This window comes from Lissotriton vulgaris, chromosome 6 (genome assembly GCF_964263255.1).
Source record: "Lissotriton vulgaris chromosome 6, aLisVul1.2, whole genome shotgun sequence".
Classification (NCBI taxonomy): domain Eukaryota; kingdom Metazoa; phylum Chordata; class Amphibia; order Caudata; family Salamandridae; genus Lissotriton; species Lissotriton vulgaris.
The window spans coordinates 1,713,910,847-1,713,933,957 of NC_141694.1; the positions used below are offsets into that span (position 1 = coordinate 1,713,910,847).

General features: G+C 45.2%; 1 protein-coding gene across 1 annotated transcript in view; it reads left to right on the forward strand.

The window, feature by feature from the left end:
• The window catches only part of IARS2 (isoleucyl-tRNA synthetase 2, mitochondrial), a 628,540-nt gene extending 614,969 nt beyond the window's left edge, over window positions 1-13,571 (forward strand). Inside the window, exon 23 of the mRNA XM_086927919.1 lies at window positions 13,143-13,571. Within this exon, the coding sequence (XP_086784045.1) occupies window positions 13,143-13,294 (152 nt within the window). The 3' untranslated portion in view covers window positions 13,295-13,571. The remainder of the gene's footprint in view (window positions 1-13,142) is intronic.
• The last annotated feature ends 9,540 nt before the right edge of the window (window positions 13,572-23,111 follow it).

Consider the following 23,111-nt stretch of genomic DNA (forward strand, 5'->3'; position numbering starts at 1 on the left):
GCCCCTTCCCTAGTTCTTAGCCTTTTGTTTCCTACAACGTTTCTGGGTTCTCACTTAGAGAATTTTAATAATGAAAAAAGAGAAATGCCACCCAAAGCCCTATGGGGCGAGGCACGTACCTCTGGATTTGCATTCAGATACTAATATCCTCAAAGGAGCATTTTTTATGAACTTCAAAATTAAGGCAGAGCAGTTTGATTCCCAACTAGATTTTAAAAATAATTGTTGGTTTCAATCTAAATTGTCACCACACTGCACATTTTACCACCAGGGTAAAATAGAGCATGTTACTAAAAGAGATCTAAACCCATGATAGACATCATTCTCCTGCTTGCAGTGATTTGCACAGATCAGCTTGAGTAGAACTGATAAGCTCCCTTTATCAAGCCCATGCATGTTGTTTATTATGTATACATGCTTGTACATCGATAAACTGAACAATTAGGAGACAGTAGGTGACTTTATGCTATGCAGATCCAGGAAATAAATGTATAGTTGTATTGCTGTTCACAAAGGATTTTGGGAGAAAACTTTTAAACTCAATAGTATCCAATTGATTTATAATGGATACTTTCCTCAACAAATTCTTCAACCCTGAAATCCATGTTTTTTAGGATAAAACATAGAAAGTTTCAAAGTAGCTACCAGCGTATCTGCCAGTGCTGATACCCGATAGCAGTGCTATTTCTATGCAGACACTGGCTTACTGTTTATGAATGGCTCACTCAGAACCCTCTTCTTTAATGATGTCTGTTTGTTCAATATCAGGCTCTGAAGTAGTGCTCTTAAAGTTGATTCAGTGTCTAGACTGCAGGTATCTGGTACTTTAGTTTTTTCCCCACTGCACTTTGCCCACAGTGATAATCCTGGCATCAACCTTTGACCCTGTCTTCACCAGCAAAGCGATCAACAACCCAGAGAAATTAGCCCTTTTTCCCTTTTGTTTTGGCTGGCTAAATTTGTCCTCCTCTCGTGCCAAGGGTTGGATGTGGTCAAGTCCAGCGACCCAGAACCTGGTGCCCAAACTAGAGAAGCCTTTACAGTCTCAAGAGCTTTATAATGCTGCTTATCCCGTCCACTCTTCTGTGGGGAGCAAGGCTAGAGCTGGTGGATTCCCGGGCTAGACACCTGAGCTTAATTGTCAACAGCATTATTTATGACAGTCTGCTACATGGTGGCACTGTTTGTCTAATTTAGAGATGAACACAACAGCTGTTATTTATTAATTCAATATACATTTAAATTGACTAACACCTACCGCCCAATCTTTTATTAAAGCTTTGGGGCCTGGAATAGTCTCAATCGTCACACCTGTAGGAGAGTGAGTGTCAGTTGTCTTGGTAATGTCATTGTTTGCACTAGCAGGGGCAATGGGTGGTAAAATCAACTTGATACTTATTATTCGTATTATTATTATTTTTACAAATCAGGCACTGGGCGCAAGATGGTGCCTTCATCTGGTTATGCTGCATGGCAGATTTTCTTTACCTTTGTCAGTAATTGTGATCCTTGATGTAAGTAATGTGCCTATTTATTATTTATTTGATGTTCTTGTGTATCTTGTGAAAGGCCCAAGAACATCAGAGAGCTTGTCATAGAAAAGATGTGTCTTCAATTTGCTTTTTTTAGAAACTGAAGGTAGTCTGAGTTTAAGAGCTTGTGCATTACACAAACCAGTTTATTAATTGATCTACAGGGAGCTAGCTTAGAGGGGTGAGGTGATCAAAAGTGGTCAATCGCACAGATTAGTGGTGCTACGCCACGCAAAAAAAGTTATTAATCGCGTAAGGTGGATTTTGGGGATGCCTGCAAGGACCATATTGCCATTGTCAATACATAATAGAACCAATGTTTGGGTCACTTCTTTGAGGTCTTCTTCCTGAACGAGGGGCTTTATTCCATGAATCAGTTGAAGCTGATAATTAGCTTTGCTAGCCATGGTGTTAATGTGTTTCTGGAACTTAAGTCAGGAGTTGAAGGAGAACACAGTGATTTGACAATATGAACTATGGTCAGATTACAGCCTAAGACATTGGAGGTAGCAAGGAAATCTTTCATGTGGAAGGAGCATGGTTGTGATAGGATAAGGAGTTCAGTTTTGCAGATATAGAACTTAAAATTGTACAGTGTCATCCAGAGTTTAAAATTCTCAAGAGTCGAGTCAACCAGAGGTATGTCCTCACTGGTGGTAACTTTCAGACAGAACTGCATGTTGTCTGCTTACTGGTGATTTGAGAGGCCAGACTCTCTGATAAATCCACGTAAAGGTTCAAGGTAGAGTTTTAAAGGCACACAGGTTAGGACTTGCCACCTAGGGGACACCTTGTGGAACTGGAATAGGGGTGGATTATGAATTGTCAGTTTTGAAGGCGTGAAGTTTGTTGGTTTCTTTCTGTACCCAGTGAGGACAGTAAAGAACGTATTTTCATGCACGGTTGGTATGATGCATTCAGATGGTTACTTCTAACTGCAGATTAATTGCCTTTTTAATTCTGCAGGGTCACAATAGATCTGTTTTTTGTGGGGTTTTTTAGCAATTATTCCTGTATTCCAGTAGGTAGGGACATCGTACCAAGTGGTAGCCTTGCACCACTTCCGGAAGTGACAACGTGGAGCTATATGTAGGCTCCACCTGTGTACACTGTCAGTAAATTTCAGCCCTCTTCGATATGAATCCAGAGCTCTGCTTCCAAACTTGTGTGTGTGTGTCATTCCTGCCCCAAAATTCTGAGTGTGCTAGAAAAATGTCTTTACTAAAGATAACACGCTTCAAACTGTACTGCAACTGCAGTAAGCAGATGTCATGATGGACCTTTACAGTGTCTGTCTGTGGTGTCGAGGGTCCTGGGATAGCTCAAAATCTACAAACAAATGCTTCCTGAGTGCACACGATATCCATCAGGGAGTTTGAGGTATAACTGTAAATTGCCAAGCATGAAAATCAATGCAAAGAGAACAATTGATGGACAGAATGCTGAACAATGTCAAACATTAACCCCAGTAAAGATACCCAGTCCTAATTCCATTGTTTCTTTGCTCACCATGCCATTCCAGTTTAAAATTAGCCATATGCAAATCAGTCTTGACCCTGCTCTCCATGGGAACAGTCCAGCCCGAACTGCCAGCCAAGTCCTCCCTGGCCTGGAAACAAGCATTCTAGGACCGTTTTCAGGATATCACCCCGGACCTGACAGGTTGCATGTGTCCTGTCAAGGGAACTAGTGTAGTAATTTTACATCACAGACGAATGAGCGCCACTGGGTTTTCTGGGGATGTACAGACATCCCTTATAGATATGCCTTTTCATTGCACCAGTCTTCTGTGGAGAAAATGCTGATTCTTCCTTATAGAGCACTTCATAGAAATCAGCGTAATGACCTGTTTATTGGGCTAGTTATCACCAGTGTGTCGATTTCCACCAACAGTATCCAAAACTCAGAGGATAAATGGCGAGGCCTTTATTACGATCAATAGCAGCCCTCTCAGTTCATTTAACACCCCACACAGCCCTTTCAAGTTTTCTTGGGACGTGGTGGTGGTAGAGGCCATGGCCAGTAGCAGGTACAGCATTTACCTTCTTCCTTGTCCCCTGCTGCAACTTCAGCAAAACAGCTCTTATTCCCCCTTTGTGAGTTATGTGCCTAGTGTAGGCAGCAGGATACATTTTTATCCACCCAATCTAAGAATGCCCTTCCACAAACTATTGCTCAAATCTATATGCAAAATCTATAACGCTCTTCTAGCGATTAACCCCTCTAATCACTTCTTTTATCCCCTGCCTCCTTCTCTATTCAAAATGATAAAAACCTATATTCTGCCCTTCTGGTCAAAGACTGTAAACGCCTCTCTGAGACAAGGATCCATACCCGACTGTCTTAAAGTAGGGTAGGTCGCACCTTTACTAAAGAAAGCCAACTCCCTCTCCTCAGATCTCATCAACTACCTCTCTATATCCAACATCCCCACTTTATTGAAACTGCTGGAAAAATGTGTACAAATTCAATAATGCAACCACACCGAGCATTAGAACCTCCTAGATAAATACCAATCCGCCTTCCGTCAAAGTCACAATACTGAATCTGCACTTACCCACATAATGGATGACCTAATAAAATGTTATACCGTAACAAATCATGTCTATTGATACTTCTCGATTTATCCTCCGCTTTCGACACGGTTAAGCATGACAACCTATTGTCCCTACTGGAACGAAGAATGGGCCTTAACTGGCCCTGTGTTACAATGGTTCACCTCCTTCCTAAATAACAGAAACCAAGGAATCAGGATGAAGCAATCACTTTCTCATCCCTCCATGGTCACCATAGGGGTTCCACAGGGCTCAGCACTTTCACCCATTCTTTTTAATCTACACCTGTATAAGGACGACACACAACTGTATATGAAAATCTCCTCTCCAGATGACTTCATCTCCCTCAACTCTATTCTACATAATACTCAAAGTTGGCTCACTGGTAACCACCTCATGCTTAACACCCAAAAAAACTGAATTCCTTCTCTTCTCACCCCCCGTCACACACCCAAGATAGACTTATGGCTGAAGCATCTAACTTCCTTGGACTGCACTCCCCACATCATTGACTCAGCGAAATCATTGGGAGTCACCCTTGACAAACACTTGAATACGCAGGCACAAGTCAATAATGCCACCCAGGGAACTAATCATCAGATGAGTATCCTAAGGAAACTTAAACTCTTCCTCGCACAGACTGTAGAAAGTCGAAGTCCAGAGTTACTTCTTGCAGAATTTCAGTTCAGGATTAATCTAATTTGGAATGGGACCAGCTCCTACCTTTATTCTCCTAAAGGGTGCTGTACTATCACTAGGTCCCTCCTATGGGTGGGACCAGGAAGGAGGGTGGTTACACCCCCTATCATAGCATTATCAAAACATGTCGAGTAAGGTGTCATACAAATTGGAATACTACCCCCTTCGCCAATTCTGGCGACGGGGGTAGCATTCCACCCTTCTAGAGGGACACGACATGTACCTAACTGTGAACCCCGGTTAAAGTTAACTCGAGCCTCAGCATCCCAAAATGGATGCTGCCACCACAGACACAAGTCTGACCTCCTGCTGCTGGGAGTCCTTCCAGCGAGGGAGGCTTGGACAAAGGGTTTCCTGCCTTGGGAGGTGCTAGCACCACCCCAGACAGGATTTTGTGTATTAGGTAGGCCAGGGCTGAAAGGGATGAGACATGCCTGGGGCACACAAGGTGCCCTGTGCATACACCGGTTCAAACCAGTTGCTGGGGCTCTCCAGCCCCAGCTCTGGCGTGACACCGGACAAAGGATAGGGGGTGTAACCACCCCCCTTCCTGGTCCCACCCATAGGAGGGACCTAGTGATAGTACAGCCCCCTTTAGGAGAATAAAGGTAGGAGCTGGTCCCATTCCAAATTAGATTAATCCTGAACTGAAATTCTGCAAGAAGAAACTCTGGACTTCGCCTTTCTACATAGAAGACTGAAGAAATCTCCCTTGTGGGCAAGGAGTGTCCACCCTGCACAAGCTGGCACCATCAAGCGTCACTTTGTCGTCTTGCCTCGAGGATCCAGATTTCAGAGCCCGACGAGACCCGGATTCTCAGACCTCTCCGACCTCAACTCACATCTGCAGCACAGCTGAGATCCGTGGGTGCGACGAGACACGTGGGACCAGCCATCTTGGAGAAACTGCACTTCGCTTCCAGCACGACTTCTGAGGTAACCTCGGCGAAGTGCTTTGGGGATTGAGAAGCCCCAGCCCCGAGCAGCTCCTGCACCGAAGACCAGCCCTCCAGCATCCACGAGATCTGCGTGGGGCCCTTCTGCCTGTTTGCTGCTCGACGCGTCTGGTCACTTGCCGGCTGGCTAGTGGCCTCCTAGACGACAGCGAGAACCTGCGTGGGACAGCTCATGCCTCCATCCTAGTCGTTGAAGACACCTCCTGGTCCACGTGGCTGCAGAGTCAAGCGTCCACTCTTCACCTGATCGCGACGACAGCATCTGGTTCCATTCCTGGTTCCACTCCAGTCACTGGCTAGTGACTGTGAACATTGTCCCCTCTGCTTTCAGGCCCTTCTGCCTGTTTGCTGCTCGACACGTTGTCTGGTCACTTGCCGGCTGGCTAGTGGCCTCCTAGACGACGATCCACGACATCAACACCGTTGGTCTGGTTGCTCCAGACTGGCCCTTGCTTCCCTGCAAAGGAGAAGCACCCCGGACCCTCCTGATCCGCACCAGACGTCTTTTCCACTCACCGCGTGGGTTGCCTTTGCCAAGGCCTGTTGACGCTGAATCCGGAACCAACACCGCCGACAGCGAGAGCCTGCGTGGGACAGCTCATGCCTCCATCCTGGTCGTTGAAGATACCTCCTGGTCCACGTGGCTGCAGAGTCAAGCGTCCACTCTTCACATGATCGCGACAACAGCATCTGGTTCCATTCCTGGTTCCACTCCAGTCACTGGCTAGTGACTGTGAACATCGTCCCCTCTGCTTTCAGGTCTTCAGCATCTCTGATCCACCCTTGGATCACACCGGACATCGTCCTCCTGGTCGCCTGCAGCATCTTTTTTTCAGGCTCCATAGAATTCAACGCAGAAACCCGACACGACTTCGCACCTATGCACCCGCAGCCCGTGGGTGAGGTAACACGAGCATTTTGGTGCTCAAGGGTAGATTGACCCTACTAGTGTCCAGTTTCACAGTCGTTTTAGTCCTACCTAGTTAGGATTGTCCGTACTCACCTTTTTCTTGAACTGCACTGTTCATAGACGTTGTTACGCATCTCGCGTGTGAGTTCACACTCTGCACACGCGTTCCGTGGGCCTCCTATTACTTACCTAAAGTTAGGATAGTGTAGTCCCAGCGATCCTACAGCCTCTGGACAGCTCCATTCCTTCCATCGACTTCCTTATACCACTTGTTTAGTATATGGTCTATTGCACCCCTAGGGCAACATTGTAACTTCTGCAACTTAATGTATTTTTCCTAAGAGTCTTGTTATGTGCTTAGTCCTCTGACCTCATAAAGAGTTCAGAGGTGTTTGTTAGTTAATAAATATCTTGTTTATTTTCATAACTACCTGTGTGGTGTCCTTTCATTTGGTATTCAAGGGGTTATATGCGGTTAAACAGCTGGCTTCACATGCCATAAGAGTTTAGCCTAAGACTGCTTTGTCCATGCTACCATTAGGATAGCTGGTCTATAAGGTTGACTTACAACCAATCACCATAAGGGTTGTTTGAACTGATACAAGGTGATCACTAGAATTAGTGAGCATCATATATCAGGCCAACTTCTCACACAGACCGACTTAAAAATGGCGGTACAAGCCCTAGTGTTACCAATATTGGACTATGGAAGCACCACTCTATGCGGTCTTCCCAAATACAAGCTGGCCCCGCTGAGGGCATCTCTTAATGCTGTGGCCAGACTGGTCTCAGGAACTAAAAGAAATAACCACATATCTCTGACCTTGAAAGTTCTGAACAGGCTACCCTATGAGGCAAGAAAACAACTAAAGATCGTCTGCATGACCCATAAACCTCTGCATAGCAATATCCCCAGTTACTTAGCACAAAAGCTAGAGTGGTCGGAAATTGGCACACAGTCGGGAAGTGCGAGTTCACTACTACTGAAATTACAATCCTTCCATAAAAAGAGAACTGGTTGCAGAGCATTCTCAGGGATCGCACCGAAAATTTGGAAGTTCCTACTTCCAGATGTATGCAGAATCTCCTCCTTTACCTCCTTCAAAAAAGAAGTAGAAATGCTTCTAATGAACAAATTCACAACCTAAGATTTTAATTCTTTAATGACTACTAGCCACCTATGCTATCCAGATGCCACTGTCTACCTCTTTTGTTTTGAATGGCGAATTTCGAATGTATGTATATTACCCCACTCATCTAATGTTAAATATCTGTGTATTGTAAAGCGCTCTGATACCCTTGTGGCTCAAAATCGCGTTACATAAAACTTTAGAAATAAATAAAAAATAAAAAAATTGCTGATGGGAGGGATGCAGCTAAGTTCACCATCTGATGTGGACTGGGAACTCGCTGCGCAGAGTCGTTTCATCTTTGGTGGCCGGCCTTTAAGGTCCATGCCTGGCTGAGAACCACTGGCTTTTCGGGGGATGTCCTAGCCTCACTCAGGGGCATGCGCTTTGATGGGTCTCTGTTGTTCAGAGAGATTGAAGGATAGCAGAGCAACGGCCAGGTCCTTGAGACTTTCCATGGCCTCATGCCAACATCACTCTGCCCCTTTCGTGGCCATGGAAGGAGCTTCCAACCATGTCTTTACATGACCAGCCATGCCGGCCAGCAATCCTCACAATCTTTTCATGGCTGAGGATGCACTTCCTACAGACCACTTGGGGAAAGCAACCATAGGTCGAGACAGTCTACTACCTCCACGGCTGCTGAAGCCTCCAAGCCCCTGTAATTTGCCCTCCGAACTTCGTGTGCATCCAGTGGAGGGGCAGGATACGCCATCACCTGCTCCATTGGCAGTCAATTACATCAGACCGTTGGTTTGTGCAGCTCGTCCAAACGGGCTACTCCCTCCCCTCTGTGACCACCCCTCCACCCATGCCATGTACTTACGACAAGCTGACGGAAGACCACCTGTCTTTGCTTCGACACCAGGGGTTAGCTCTCTTAGCCAAGGGAACTATAGAGAAGGTGCCAGCATCAGAAGTAGGTTGTGGTTGCTATTCCCGCTACTTTCTAGTGGCCAAGAAGGACGGAGGACTTTGTTGTATCCTAGACCTGCGCCTTCTCAGTCTCTTCCTGAAAAAAGTGAAATTCAAAATGCTCATACAAGTCCTGTCTGCCTAGGACAGTATGGAATTGCTGGACTTGCACAATGCATATTTTCACATTCCCGTACAACCTGCCCACGGGTACTACCTGCGGTTCATGGTAGGCCAACAGCACTTCCAGTGTGCCGTACTCCCCTTTGGCCTTACCAGAGCCCCTGGGGTGTTCACAAATGTGATGGTGGTGGTTACAGCTCATCTTTGTAGGTCAGCAAATTCCAGTCTCCTTACCTCGACGATTAGCTGTTGGAAGATGGGCTTGTCCTAGGCAGTCGTCTCCCACCACCAGACTACGGCTAACCTTCTGCACTCACTGAGGTTCACTATCAACTTGCAAAAGTCACACCTCACTCCCTCTTAGACACTTCCTTTCATCAGAGCTGTTCTGGATACAGAGGAGTTTTGGGCCAGTCCTCCCAGGCAGCAAGTCCATGATATTCAGACAATGATACTGATGTTTTGGCCCCTGTCCTGGATTTTGGTGAGACCGACTCTGAGGCTGTTGGGCCTCATTGCCTTCTGCATCCTTCTTGTGACACATGCCCAGTGGTGTATGTGGGCTCTGCAATGGGACCTGAAGTTCCAGTGGGCACAGCATCAGGAGAATCTCTCCAACATGGTCCAGATCTCTGAGGGAACCACAAAAGACCTGCAGTGGTGGCTACCGAATCGCGAATGGCTCAGTGGCAGACACCTCTCCCAAAGTTGACTGTGTGGACAGATGCATCACTTCTGGTCTAGAGCGACCATCTGGGAGAGGTGAAGATAAGAGGACTTTCTTCTCCAGTGGAATCTAGACTCCATATCAACCTGTTGGAGCTCCGAGTGATACGGCTGGCATTGAAGGCCTTCCTTCCTTCAGTCAGGGGAAGGCTGGTTCAAGTGTTCACGGACACCACCACTGCCATGTGGTACTGCAGCAAACAGGGCAGGATGGGGTAGTGGACCCTTAATTAAGAGGCTCGGCGCCTCTGGACATGGCTGTAACATCATGGCATTTCCCTGGTGGTTTAACGCCTGGTGGTCTCTCTGAATGCCAGGGCAGACAAACTCAGCTGAAGATGCCTAGCGATTCACGAATGGCACCTCCATCCCGAGGTGGCGCAAGGTCTCTTCCAAGAACGGGAAGATCCTTGGTTGTATCTGTTTGCCACTGTCGAGGACACCCAATGTCAACAGTTTTGCACGCTGGAGTTTTCAAGGAGTTTCTCGCTCAGACATGTTTTTCATCTTGAACGGAGCTTAGGCTTTCTGTACACCTTTCTGCCAATACCACTCCTGCCCACAGTTCTTAGGAAGATCGGAAACGATCGGGCCTGGGTCATTCTGGTGGCTCCAGATTGGGCACTGAGAGTGTGGTGGCCGAAACTATTGAGCATTAGCACGGGTCCTCCAATCAGGCTGCTTTTTTGGGAGGATCTTCTGTTGCAGCAATAGGGCAGGGTTCTGCACCCAAACCTGGCCACGCTTCGCCTTCATGCATTGAGATTGAGAGTTGTAAGATTTTGACCTTCTTCCAAAAGTCAGTGATTTTATTCTAGCAGCCAAGCGTCCCTGCACAAGTCTGTATACGGCTCGGTAAAGTTTGTGGCATGGTGTGATTCTAAAAATATTGACCCTCTTTCTACACCTCTCTCTAAGGTTCTTCTGTTTGCTCTATATTTGACACAGAAGGGCTCTGCTATGAGCAGAGTTTTAAGTTATTTATCGGCCATTTTGACATTTTTGCGGTTGCTGGACCAACTTTCTTTATTCAAGTCACCTTTTGTGGCTAGGTTTCCTTAAAGGTTTGCGGCGCACGTTCCCCCCAGGCCATTCATTCATGTCCCAGCGGGATTTAAATTTTGTTCTAAACTTCTTAATGTGCACATCTTTTGAGCCTCTGCACAATTGCCCTATTGACCATCAAAACGGCCTTTCTAGTGGCAATTACATTGTTGAGGAGGGACAGCGAATTGCAGGCACTCTTGGCACATCCTCCCTACTCCACCTTCTATCTGGACAAGGTGGTACTTCAGAAACGTGCATCCTTATTTCCGGAGGTTGTAACTCTTTTTCGTGTAGGCCAGATCATCACTATGCCTACCTTATTTGCACAGTCTCACCCCAAAGAGGAGAGACTCCATCTTTCAGACCCAAAAAGTGCGTGGTCATTCTACCTTGATTGCACAAAAGAGTTCCATGTGGATGATCAACTCTTGTAAATAAAAATTGTAAATTGGTACTTGTATAGCGCACTAGTCATCCGCAAGGGTCTCAAGGCGCTTGTACGAATACCGCTGTGGAACCCATCCTGGCTTTCCATGTGAGGCGTCCACTCCAGGGCACCTCCAAGGTGGAGGCCAGGCATCCTTTAGCGTTGTGGGGGCCGTTGTGGAGATTAAGCAAGCTATTGCCCAGAGTTGCAGAGTGGGACTCCGTGATTGGAATAGGCACCGAGGCGAGAATTATCAGGTCCGTGGAATTTTTCAGCCCAAGACCCGCCGAGGCGGGGAATTGAACCCTGGTCCCGGGCCAGACCTCTGCATCAGGGTCTGCCGCTCTAACCATTGAGCCACACTTCTCCACTTCATGGGGCCGAGAACGGAAAGGCTGTGCAGTAACAGACCATCTCAAGATGGATAGTGCTCTGGCGAGATCTGCTATGCAATGGCTAAGAAGCAACCCCCTGATGGTTTGCGTCCCTCAGTACACCAGAGCTAAGGCTGTGCCTGTTATGTTAGCCTGCAGAGTACCTGTCTTGATCATCTGTCACGCTGCAACGTGTGCATATTTGCACATATTTACAAACACTACTGTCTGGACAGTCAGTTCTGTTGCCCTTTCAGTCCTGCAGGACTTTCTGGTTTAAATTGGCTTTGCAGACCTACCTGCTGGGAGGCATTGCTTGAGTATCTATTGTAAGGTAAGGAATCTGTGGCTAGAAGTCTCTATCAGATGGACAAGTTACTGAACTTCGGTAACACCTTATCTGCTAGATGCTCTGTCTAGCTGCAGATTCCTTACCAACCCTCCCATCCTTCCCACTCTGTAAGCTGATTGCAGTGTAAGGGACACCCTTCCTAGGGCCTTAAAATTTCACACCAGTGGTCAGTTCTCATCGAGGCTCCTTGCTCCTGATGTGGAAAATCGTGAATGTAACTGATGTCAGGGCGCCAGGGTGGTGCCTATATAGATATCCCGCACATCATTTTCGGCAGTACTGGTGGTCAAAAACTTCCAGATACAGGATTACGCCTGGGGAATATTCAAAGGTAAGGAATCTCCAGCTAGATCGAGCCTCTACCAGATAAGATGTTACCAAAGGTAAGCAACTTGTTCTTCATGTGCCAATGGGCTTCTGCATTACGGCACCACTCGAGCATCAAAAATCAGAAATCCAAATCATTCGTTCAGTGTGATTGATTAAGCGAGCCCTCTAATACCTGAGTTCTGGATCGATAAAAAGTTAAATGATTTTATTACAGAATTCAAAATAAATATACAGAGTAAGTTCCATGAAGACTCTCAAATACAAACTTATACATAGTATATAAAATCTAAAAGTATTCTAAGTCCCAAATGGGCAGCAATATCCCAAAAGAATTGGATAGCATCCCTAATAGCATAGAAAAGTCTTCTGGCTCACCACCAAATTCAAGGGTTTTTATAAATTGTTTTCACATATAGAATTACAGAAACCACCGTTTTACTGTGGTGGGAGCATATGTTTAATTTCATCAGCAGATCAGAGCACATGAAAAATAAACATCACATTGCCTTAACACCCACGCACTAACCCACTAGGTGAATAATTATTCTGCACGCTCTATGCTAATGTTGACCAAAGATGCTAGAGCATAACTAGATACATGAACAGTAAATGTGTTATGTGGATGAATAGGAAACAGGGAAACATACCTTGTGATTGTTACCAGTCGTGGAGGGACAGAGAAAAGTTCATCAAGAGCAGCATAATAATAACAGTGGAAATAAACCATTACATTTCAGCTCTACTGTGTGCCACAGAGTTTGCGAGGAGGTGAGTTGGGCGGGGGAAGCAGAATGTTAGTGACAAAGATAACTTCCATCTTGGTCAAGGTGGCATTATTTCCAAAATGTGGACTATTTAACACACCTATCATAAAAACACACTTCTAAGCATCATGGAAAACATGTTTCAAAAGAATCAGTAGTACATTTGTGTATACATGTAACATAGAGTGTGAAAATACATTCTGATTATTGTTAATAATGCACAAAAATATTAATCCATAAAAATCTCTTACAACAGAAATCATCGATACTCTTTCTAATGCTGTTGTATTTATTCATTTTAGGAGGAGACATATTTGAAGAAGCAGCTTATAAAGTCATAGTTCAGCCAGCTGCTAAAGAAAGATGCCCACGCTGTAGAAAATATACTGCCACGTCTTCCCTGACACCCTGTCCCCGTTGCTTAGAAGCCATTGCTGGAAAGTGGAGTGCATAAACTCAATCCTTCAACTGACATATTTATACTAAAATAACCCAACTCAAATCTTGTCAACACTTGAAGAACTATATTTCCAACTGGATGATGTCTAGTATGGAGACGTCACATTGCAATTGTTGACCATAGATGAACTTTCTGAAGGAAGTTTCCTTTTTCAGACGTGGATGAATCATTGACACCTAATTCAAGGAATATAACTCTAAGATACTTTTCAAGGGAGATGGTAAATTTAGAATTCTAATTGTAATAAATGACTTCTATTTTGTTTTTATTATTTTGTGTATCACTGCAGTATTCTTTGCTAGACCTTTGCAAAATATCCAGACCAGCCATGAACTCCAGAGTAATTGCTTCTTCATTATGACAAAAGGGTCATGAATAATGTCATCATTCCTCCCTTCAGCAGACTTTCCTTTTTCCTGTGTTATTAAGATAATATGGCTTACACCTACATTCATTTTCTGGGGAGGTGTCCTCCAATGCAAGCCCAAAGGTTGACAACACTCCTTGCTGAGCCTGGTCTTCAAGAGCATATTAGTGACCTGACCCATGTTTTATGAGGGCAATAATTCTTTTCAAGACATAAACAACAAATTGGATATACCTGTGTGTTCCAATTTTATGTGAAAAATATGGCCCTAAACCAAGGGAGGGGTGTGACCTAGTAAGACAGTGTGACTTGTGAATGAGGTATGACCTAGTGAAAAGGTATGGAATTCAGAGGTGTGGGGTAGTTAAGTCATTAGCTTTGTGATCAGGACACAAGCATCCCTCAGTTTCAAAAATACCTTTAGATTTTGGACCTCAGAGTTTATCATCTCCATGTTATCATCTGTATTATTATTATTATTAGCGGGTTTGTAAAGCGCTGGAATCGACTCCACAAGGGAGTGTATCTGCGCTGTGGAGCTTTCATAAATGGTAGTAATGCATACGAAAGACCAAGACAAAAGCACAAAGAGAGAAAAGAGGAATAACAGGAGGAAAAAGATAATCACAATGGGTCAAAAAATGCCCAAGGAGTTAAAAGACCAGAAATTCAGATCAGCCCTGAAACAGAAAAGTTTTCAATTTACTTCTGAAGCTGGAATGGTTCGCACATTGTCTGAGGGAAAGGGGAAGATCATTCCAGAGCGTAGGACCAATGACAGACAGTGCTTTGCCACCCTGTCTTGCCTTTTTTATCCTAGGCACCTTCAAAAGCAGCTGATTGCTAGATCGTAGACACCTCATGGGAGCATAAGAAACACATTTTTCTGCTAAATATGAGGGCCCTAAACCATTGATTCCTTTATGGACAATACAGCAGACCTTAAATGTAATCCTCTGACGGATAGACAGACAGTGAAGCTTGGTCAGAAGGCGCTTTGAAGGAGTTCTGGGGGAGGGGGCATTTAAGACCAATCTGGCGGCAGCATTCTGAACTACTTGGAGTCTATCTAGTACTCCTTCATTGGCAGATGCTAACAGGCCATTACAGTAGTCAATACGACTTAATACCAGCGCCTGCACCAGGGTCTTCTTAGTAGAATCAGGCAAGAGAGGAAATACCTTGCAGAGAAGGCCAATCATGTGAAAGCAGGTCCCAACTATGTGGTTTCCCTGTTGTTTGAATGTTAGTTCCTGCTCCAGCCGTACACCAAGGTTTTTGATCACAGGTTTTGGCTCGGGTAATGGGCCTAACTCTTTGGGCCACCAATCAGGGCCCCATAGTAGCTTGGCCTCGGCGAAAAGCATCAGTTCCGTTTTTGTAACATTACACTGGAGGAAGTTTGACGACATCCAACACAACACTGCTTTCATCCCTTCAGAGAAGGATCGTTTCACCTCTGTAGTTAAAGTAGTAAAGGGAAAAAGCAGTTGAGTGTCGTCAGCATATGAGACTAAACTGAAGCCAAAAGCTCTCAATATCTTAGCAAGGGGGGGCCACATAGATGTTAAAAAGAGTGGGGCTTAGACAGGAGCCCTGTGGCACCCCCTTAGAGATCATGACCTCAGAAGAATAAAATTCCCCCATGCTGACACGCTGAGAACGTTCAGAGAGGAAACTCTTCAGCCAGTCCAGTGCAATGTCCTCCAGTCCACTCTCAGCCAGGCGATCGATAAGAATAGAATGAGATACCGTATCGAATGCTGCTGATAAATCCAGCAGCACCAGGACAGCCGAGACTCCCCTGTCCTGGTACATGCGGAGGTCGTCCGTTATCAACAGCAAATCAGATTCGGTACTATAGTTTGGCCTAAAGCCAGACTGAGAGGGATCCAGACTTCCAGATTGTTCCAGGAAGTTGGAAAGATGTTTGTTCACATGCTTTTCGATTAGCTTACCCAAAAAAGGGAGCAGAGAGATAGGACGTAGGTTGGCAAGATCAGTCCAAGGTACGGAAAGATTTTTTCTAATAGGCCTAACCAAGGCCTTTTTCCATTCTCTTGGTACACACCCAGTATCTAACGAGAGGTTCACCAGTTTCACAATTTCAGGACTCAAAACTTTGCCAACTACACCCATAACACGTCCTGGGATTAAATCGGACGGACTACCACTTTTGATGAGATCAATCAGTTTCTCCACCTCCAACAAGGTTATATTAGGGAAGCTAGAGAGGGTAATCTGACGAGAGCTTCTATTAGCCTTGGAGAAAACAGTACATGGGTCAGTAAGTGTATTTGACACCACGATTTTACTGTAAATTTTTTCGATCTTCTCAGTAAAGATAGCTGAGACATTGTCACAGAGTTGTTGCGATGAAATGTCTAAGCTTTCACATATGAATGATGTGCACTTAGAAACAGGCTTGTACCCCTATAGCACTTTGAAAAAATACACTTCTGCTTCGTGGGAAATTCATTGATAGTCATAAATGTTAGAATAATTCCCTGCTGTGTGCCTGAACCTGGAGGACTTCTTATAAATGTATTTACCTTCGAAATATCGCACATATGGTCAGTGTTCTTATTAGAAATGAGAAGACCCCTCTATTAGCCTACCAGAGGCTAATATTTTGTTTTCCAGGAAATAAACTGATGAACAACTAATGAACCATTTCAAGCCTGCATTGCAGCATCTGATGTGCAAGAGAGGTAAAACGATTATAAAATGTAGGAATACATGCACCCTCATTGACTTGCATTGCAAACTGAGGGGAAAAAAGAGTCCTGTCTAAGATTCCAGGAGCTTCCCCTACCCATAATCCACTCTACTGGCAGTTGCCTCACAGAATCCTTTTTTTCTGAGTAGGATCACATGTGAGATTTCACACATTTGTTTTTGTCTTTAATATTATTCCATCAAAAAAGTGAATTTTGTTGTTTTCTGACAAGATTTTCTTCAGAAATGTCCTCTCTTTTTGAGGTGTCCCCGCTGTGGGAAGAAGAAGGCTGTCTCCTACCCTCTCAAGTTCTCTGTTGTGCCTGCTGGTTTAGAATCTGATCTAAGACTCCACAAATACGTTAAAAACAAATGTCCAGATGGGCCCTGAGAGCATAAGGCTCAAAGGCATGATGCAAGGATATGAGAGCGGAGAAAAAAAGGAATGAAAGAAACATGGAAAAGTCATCCACTCATTCATCCTCTGAAAGACAGCCTGCTGCTGAAAATGACTACCACAGAGGGAGAATGTGAAAGAAGATCTCCTCGAGAGGACAGACACTGACAACATAATTCTCAATGTCTTACGAGATTGAAGTCTAAGGTATCAATGTTGAGGGCATCGACACAGACCTGCTTTCCATTAAAGGGAGGTTTGACTTCTACCATTCATGGACATCATGAAGGGCATGCCAAACATTGGAAAGACCCACCACTTAGTAAGATGTTGCTGTATAATACAGTGAAAAAAGGGAAGGGTTCCAAATGGGCCTCCAGCATATGCCCTTGTTTGGCTGGAGAAGGTAGATTCATGGTAGATTGCGAAGTAAATGTAAAACTGTGTATAGATAACCAACATTTGTTTTTATTTATTTGTGGGATAAATTCATGGCAAAATTAAAAGTAGAAATTGGACTCCTAGAACATAAGTAGTCCAAAGGTCCACTACACGGTTTATATATTTCTTGCCAATTTGCCTAGGATGGGTCAGAGGCAATTCTTCAGGACCTATGAAACCCTGGTCTACTTGTTCGGTCATTCCATAGGTGTAATGTGAGAGATATATACACAACAAATATTAGTGTGAGTACACATCTAAAATGATCAGTCCCAGTATAGGACTAGACTCTTCCTTGTATGTGAATGAAATGAAATGAAATTGGGTTTTGTAGAGCGCACTTCTACCCTGAGGCCTCGTAGCGCTTAGAACGGGTGGGCGGGGACAACAATCAGGCTGTGCAAGTTAGTGAAAGAAGAAGGTTTTCAGATGTTTGCGAAACTTTAGTAGGTCTGGTTCGCTACGCAAGGTGAGGGGAGTTCCAACAGGAGGCAGCATTCCAGGAGAAAGAACGACCCCCTCATCTAGCTTGTTTAATTTTCCGTGTGGCCCTAAACTTAGTTGGCCAGGACCCCCGTAGGATACTGGACACCCATATTCAGCTATTTGCTGGGGTATGAGTGTCCTGGCTATTCGCCTACATATTTCACATGTTTGCAGAAGTTTTCCGGAACATCAAACCATTTATATTCGAAGATGCAGAATACAACACACCAATTGACATAAAAAAATCTACCATTGATATTATTGTCTAAGCCTACTTCTTGATCAACTCCTAACATCTCTGGCTTAAAAGCCAGAATATCACTTGGTATTGCATTCTACGATGTCATAGGGCACCAGTAAGGTCCCCAACACCATTGACAACCCAAATCATCATGATATTCACCATCACATACAATGTCAATACCAATGAAAGCTACACCACAGCGCTCAATCATGTCACTTGCCTCAACGTTACCACTCCATTCGCCAAGACTGTCATCCCCTCATCAGCTTGACATGTTTCCTGATGTGACACTAGTTGTTTTCCAAATCAGAGAAAGAGAGCAATGTACTTCTTCAGTATTGAATCATTCATAAATTCACATGCTTGTATCTTCCCCGTCGTCATGGTGGGAGTCTCACGGTAACAGAATGACCATAGCAGTAAAAGAAAACTGCTTAGAAACCCACAGGGAACAACATTGTTTGGTAACCAAACCTCATCATTATGTGGTCCAAAACTCAGCCAATCAGCTGCCAGCCCTGACATCACACTCCCCAGCAGAGCCATCCTACCTCAGATTTCCAACCGCCCTGCTCAGTTTTGTTCCTGAGTGAACTTTTGACCTTTCCATCTGAAAGTTTTTCTTCTGGATTTAAGGTACTCTTTTACATCTTGTATCTAATATGGCTGAAAGCTCTAAAAAGAGGCTTTTCAGGCCCTGCAGATCTTGTGGGAAAGTCAGACTCTATTCTGAGGACCCCCACAAAGACTGTTTGTATTGTCTTCATTCCAAACATGTGGCTAAGGACTGCAATCACTGCAGGACCTTTTTTCAGCTAAAACTTTAAGGGACAGAGAGGCACGCTTACTGTTGCGGCTTCAGAAGAAGAAGGCCACCTCAGAATCAGACTCAGAAGAGGAATCTTCTAGCCAATCTTCAAAAATAAGGAAGTTCTCTGCTTCTGAGGAAACAGTGGAACCTAAGAAGCAAAAAACGAGGGGCAAAGAGACATCTTAGTATTCTCTCCCTCATACTCCTCTAAAGAAATCCTCAAAGTCAAGGGTAGTGCCCCGTCGACGATATCTGTGGCGTCTCCGGCGCTTGTTCCTGTGAAGACGTCTACGTCAACGAAGACTTCGTCGACGATTCCAATCTCAACAACGACAGAGGCGTCGGCGGCAGTGACCAAGACAACGCCACAGAAGAAAGGTTTTCGACGACTCCGTCGACGGTAAGAGCGTCTACCTCGTGGACGACACCATTGACGACGACCTCTTGGATGATAATTCGAATTTCAGCGTCTACAGGAGCATAGACTACGGGAGCTCCATCGACGACTACTTAAGTCACCAAAATCGAAATCATTAATATCTATAAGGTCTTTTCAACCGTCGAATTCACTACGTGGATGAAAATTTCTTCCTCCATCAAATCTGCTGGATTTACAGGAATCGGAGGATGAAGTTTCAATGGGTGTAGCTTACAGTCCCTCTCAGCTACAGATTAAGAGTCAGGACACTGATGAAGAAGAGTGCCAAGAGGTTCAAGAGGTTTATTCTTTCCAAGTGTCCGACTCCAAAAGATATGAGTCGTTCCAACAGTCATATGAGTATGAGGAGGAAGAGGCAACGCATCCTGAGGTGAGGGAAGAGTCTCTATGCTTGTTTCTCTGGTGACTGACTTACGGCACATGATCAACGACTATTATCGTTGTTTTCCTAAAGCTAACGCTCCTGCCTCAAATACTTCAGGCGCTCCTAGCCAAATTCCGGTAGTTCAACCTACTCCTACAGTGCAAAAGATGCGATCTGCCCCAATTATCACAATAAGGGATGATTTAGCAGAGAGTGATGGAGAGGACCAGCCAGAATAAGGGGAACTTCTTCAAGATACTCCTGTACGTATTGAATGGGATCAATATATTTTGCCTACAACACCATCTCCATCGCCAGCATACTCTTCACCTCAGGACATCGGAGGATTCCATGACCTTATGGAAAAAACCTCAAAGAGATTTGAGCTTCCGCTTCCAGTGCAAGAAGCAGAATGTTTCCTATATGACTTCAAGGAGGAGTAAAGAAAGTCTATGAGATCAATTCCCATCATTGAGCATATCTGGGACGAGGGCTTGAAGATCATGAAAACTCCAGCCTCGGTGGCGGCTTCGGTGGCCTGAATAGAGAAGAAATATCGTGCACCAGAGTCTTCTCCTGCATGCTTGATTGGGCATCCGCGTCCAGAGTCAGTAGTGATGCAAGCGGCTCAGAGACAATCCAAAAATCCTGTCTCGACTTCTGTAAACCCCTCCCCCACCCCCCGACAAAGAAGGAAGACGGATGGACGGCACAGGGAAGCGTTTTGCTGTGATGGCAGCGGCTTCCATTAGAGCTGCAAACGCTCTGGCTCTGATCAGTCGTTACAACAGACAAATGTGGTCAGATATAGCGCCGTCGTTGGCTCACCTCCCAGATGACAAAAAGGAAGAAGCGGCCGCCATTTTACAAGACGGAGCTAGGGCGGCCTCCGAATCCATCGATATCGCTATCGATATTTCATCGGTAGCGTTTAGACAAATGGCAGGAGCGGTGGCTCTCCGAAGACAAGGATGGCTTAAGGCCACTTCATTCAGACCAGGAGTAAAAGCAAACATTGTGGACATGTCTTTCGATTGAGAGAATCTCTTCGGAAAGCATGTAGACTATGCTCTCCAAGGAATCAATATTTACAACAAGGGGTGGTGAGGGACAGAGTCTCTGAATTAAGCAGAAAGCTCTCACCCAGTCTTTAGATCAGGGCTAGATCCAACACCGTTTTTTAGCTCACTGCACCATCCCAGTTTCAGAACCTGGCTGTATGCAAATTAGTCTGTTCCTGTCCCAGTGCATGATGGGAACAGGGCAAACCAAACTACAAAAGCCAATTCTTACACTGGGAAGGAAACAAGCTCCCGGGGACCGGTTTCTGGCATTACAGCCGTCTTCGGCCCGGTTTGCTTGAATCCTGATGGTGCAATGAGCAAGGGTCTCACATCTGAGAATACCCTTCCACGCTTAGGGTGGACAAAAATATTTACAACAAGGGGTGGTGAGGGACAGAGTCTCTGAATTAAGCAGAAAGCTCTCACCCAGTCAAGAGATCAGGGCTAGATCCAACACCGTTTTTTAGCTCACTGCACCATCCCAGTTTCAGAACCTGGCTGTATGCAAATTAGTCTGTTCCTGTCCCAGTGCATGATGGGAACAGGGCAAACCAAACTACAAAAGCCAATTCTTACACTGGGAAGGAAACAAGCTCCCGGGGACCGGTTTCTGGCATTACAGCCGTCTTCGGCCCGGTTTGCTTGAATCCTGATGGTGCAATGAGCAAGGGTCTCACATCTGAGAATACCCTTCCACGCTTAGGGTGGACAAAAATATTTACAACAAGGGGTGGTGAGGGACAGAGTCTCTGAATTAAGCAGAAAGCTCTCACCCAGTCAAGAGATCAGGGCTAGATCCAACACCGTTTTTTAGCTCACTGCACCATCCCAGTTTCAGAACCTGGCTGTATGCAAATTAGTCTGTTCCTGTCCCAGTGCATGATGGGAACAGGGCAAACCAAACTACAAAAGCCAATTCTTACACTGGGAAGGAAACAAGCTCCCGGGGACCGGTTTCTGGCATTACAGCCGTCTTCGGCCCGGTTTGCTTGAATCCTGATGGTGCAATGAGCAAGGGTCTCACATCTGAGAATACCCTTCCACGCTTGGGGTGGACAAAAATATTTACAACAAGGGGTGGTGAGGGACAGAGTCTCTGAATTAAGCAGAAAGCTCTCACCCAAGGAATCAAAGCTGACACGGACACAGCACGAACGTTGGGTTCTCTGGAACAGGGCAGATTCCAGTCCTTTCGGGAGAGAGGTTCTCTAGGCCAATACAATCAAAGGTCTTCGTACCAGTCCAATAGGTACCAATCTTACAGTCAACAGGGGTATCGCTAGTATTCAAACAACCAACAGTTTCGTTCCTCAAACACCTCATCAGCAATCCAGAGGATAGAACGCTGCGAGAGGAAAAGCTCAGCAATCCAATAGACGACAGTGCCTTTCTCAAGGTGCCCGCCACCTGGTCAGACCTCAACAACGATCATTACCTTTCTCTCTTTTCTCAGCAATGGCTGTCGATAACAACAGACAGATGGGTACTGGATGTGATTCATCAAGGCCATACCCTGGAATGTATACAGAAGCCCCCGAATCAACTACCTGTTCACAGACAGCAACAACATCTGTCTGCTCTCCAAGCAGAAATATTATCTCTTATAGTAAAAGGGGCAATAGAGGAAGTTCCGCTTCCACAGTGAGGGAAAGGATTTTACTCGCATTTCTTTCTGATAAAGAAAAAGCAGACATCAAAATGGAGGCGGGTAATGGACCTGAGAGGTCTGAATCAATTCATCAAGAAGATTCCCTTTCGTATGCTATCCCTTCAGGAAATACTCCTGTTGCTACGCAAAGAAGACTTCATGGCATCCCTGGACCTCTTAGATGCCTATTTCCACATTCCGATTCACATAAGTCACAGGAAATATCTGCGTTTTGTAGTGGCCGGGCGCCACTACCAATTCAAAGTCTTGCCCTTTGGTCTAAAATCGGCACCAAGAGTCTTCACAAAGTGCATGGCGCCGGTAGCCGCACACCTGAGACTAAAGGATCACCAGATTTACCTGTATCTGGACGATTGGCTCATAAAAGGGTCATCTTACAAGGAAGCTCTGAACTCCCTACAATGCTGCATGGATCTCTTTCATCGTCTGGGTCTATGAATCAACTTAGAAAAGTCGTCCGTTATTCTGTCACAATCCCTTCAATTCCTAGGGGGCATGCTTCACACAAAGGAAGCAAAACTTATCCGTCAGAGGACCGAACTCAGAAAATCTTAAATCTGGCGTCAAATCTGCAAACAAAAAAGTGCACTTCAGTGAGAATCTACAAGTCCTTATTGGGGATGATGTCTTCCTGTATCCCCTTGCTTCCCAATTGCCGATTGCACATGAGGCCTCTACAGGAGCTTCTAGACAAACAATGGATACAATCCCAAGGGTCCTTCGAAGATCGGATCACCATCACTCCCCAGATTTGAGACGCCATGTCATGGTGGAGGATCAGAAAACATTTGACAAAAGGCCTGCTATTCAA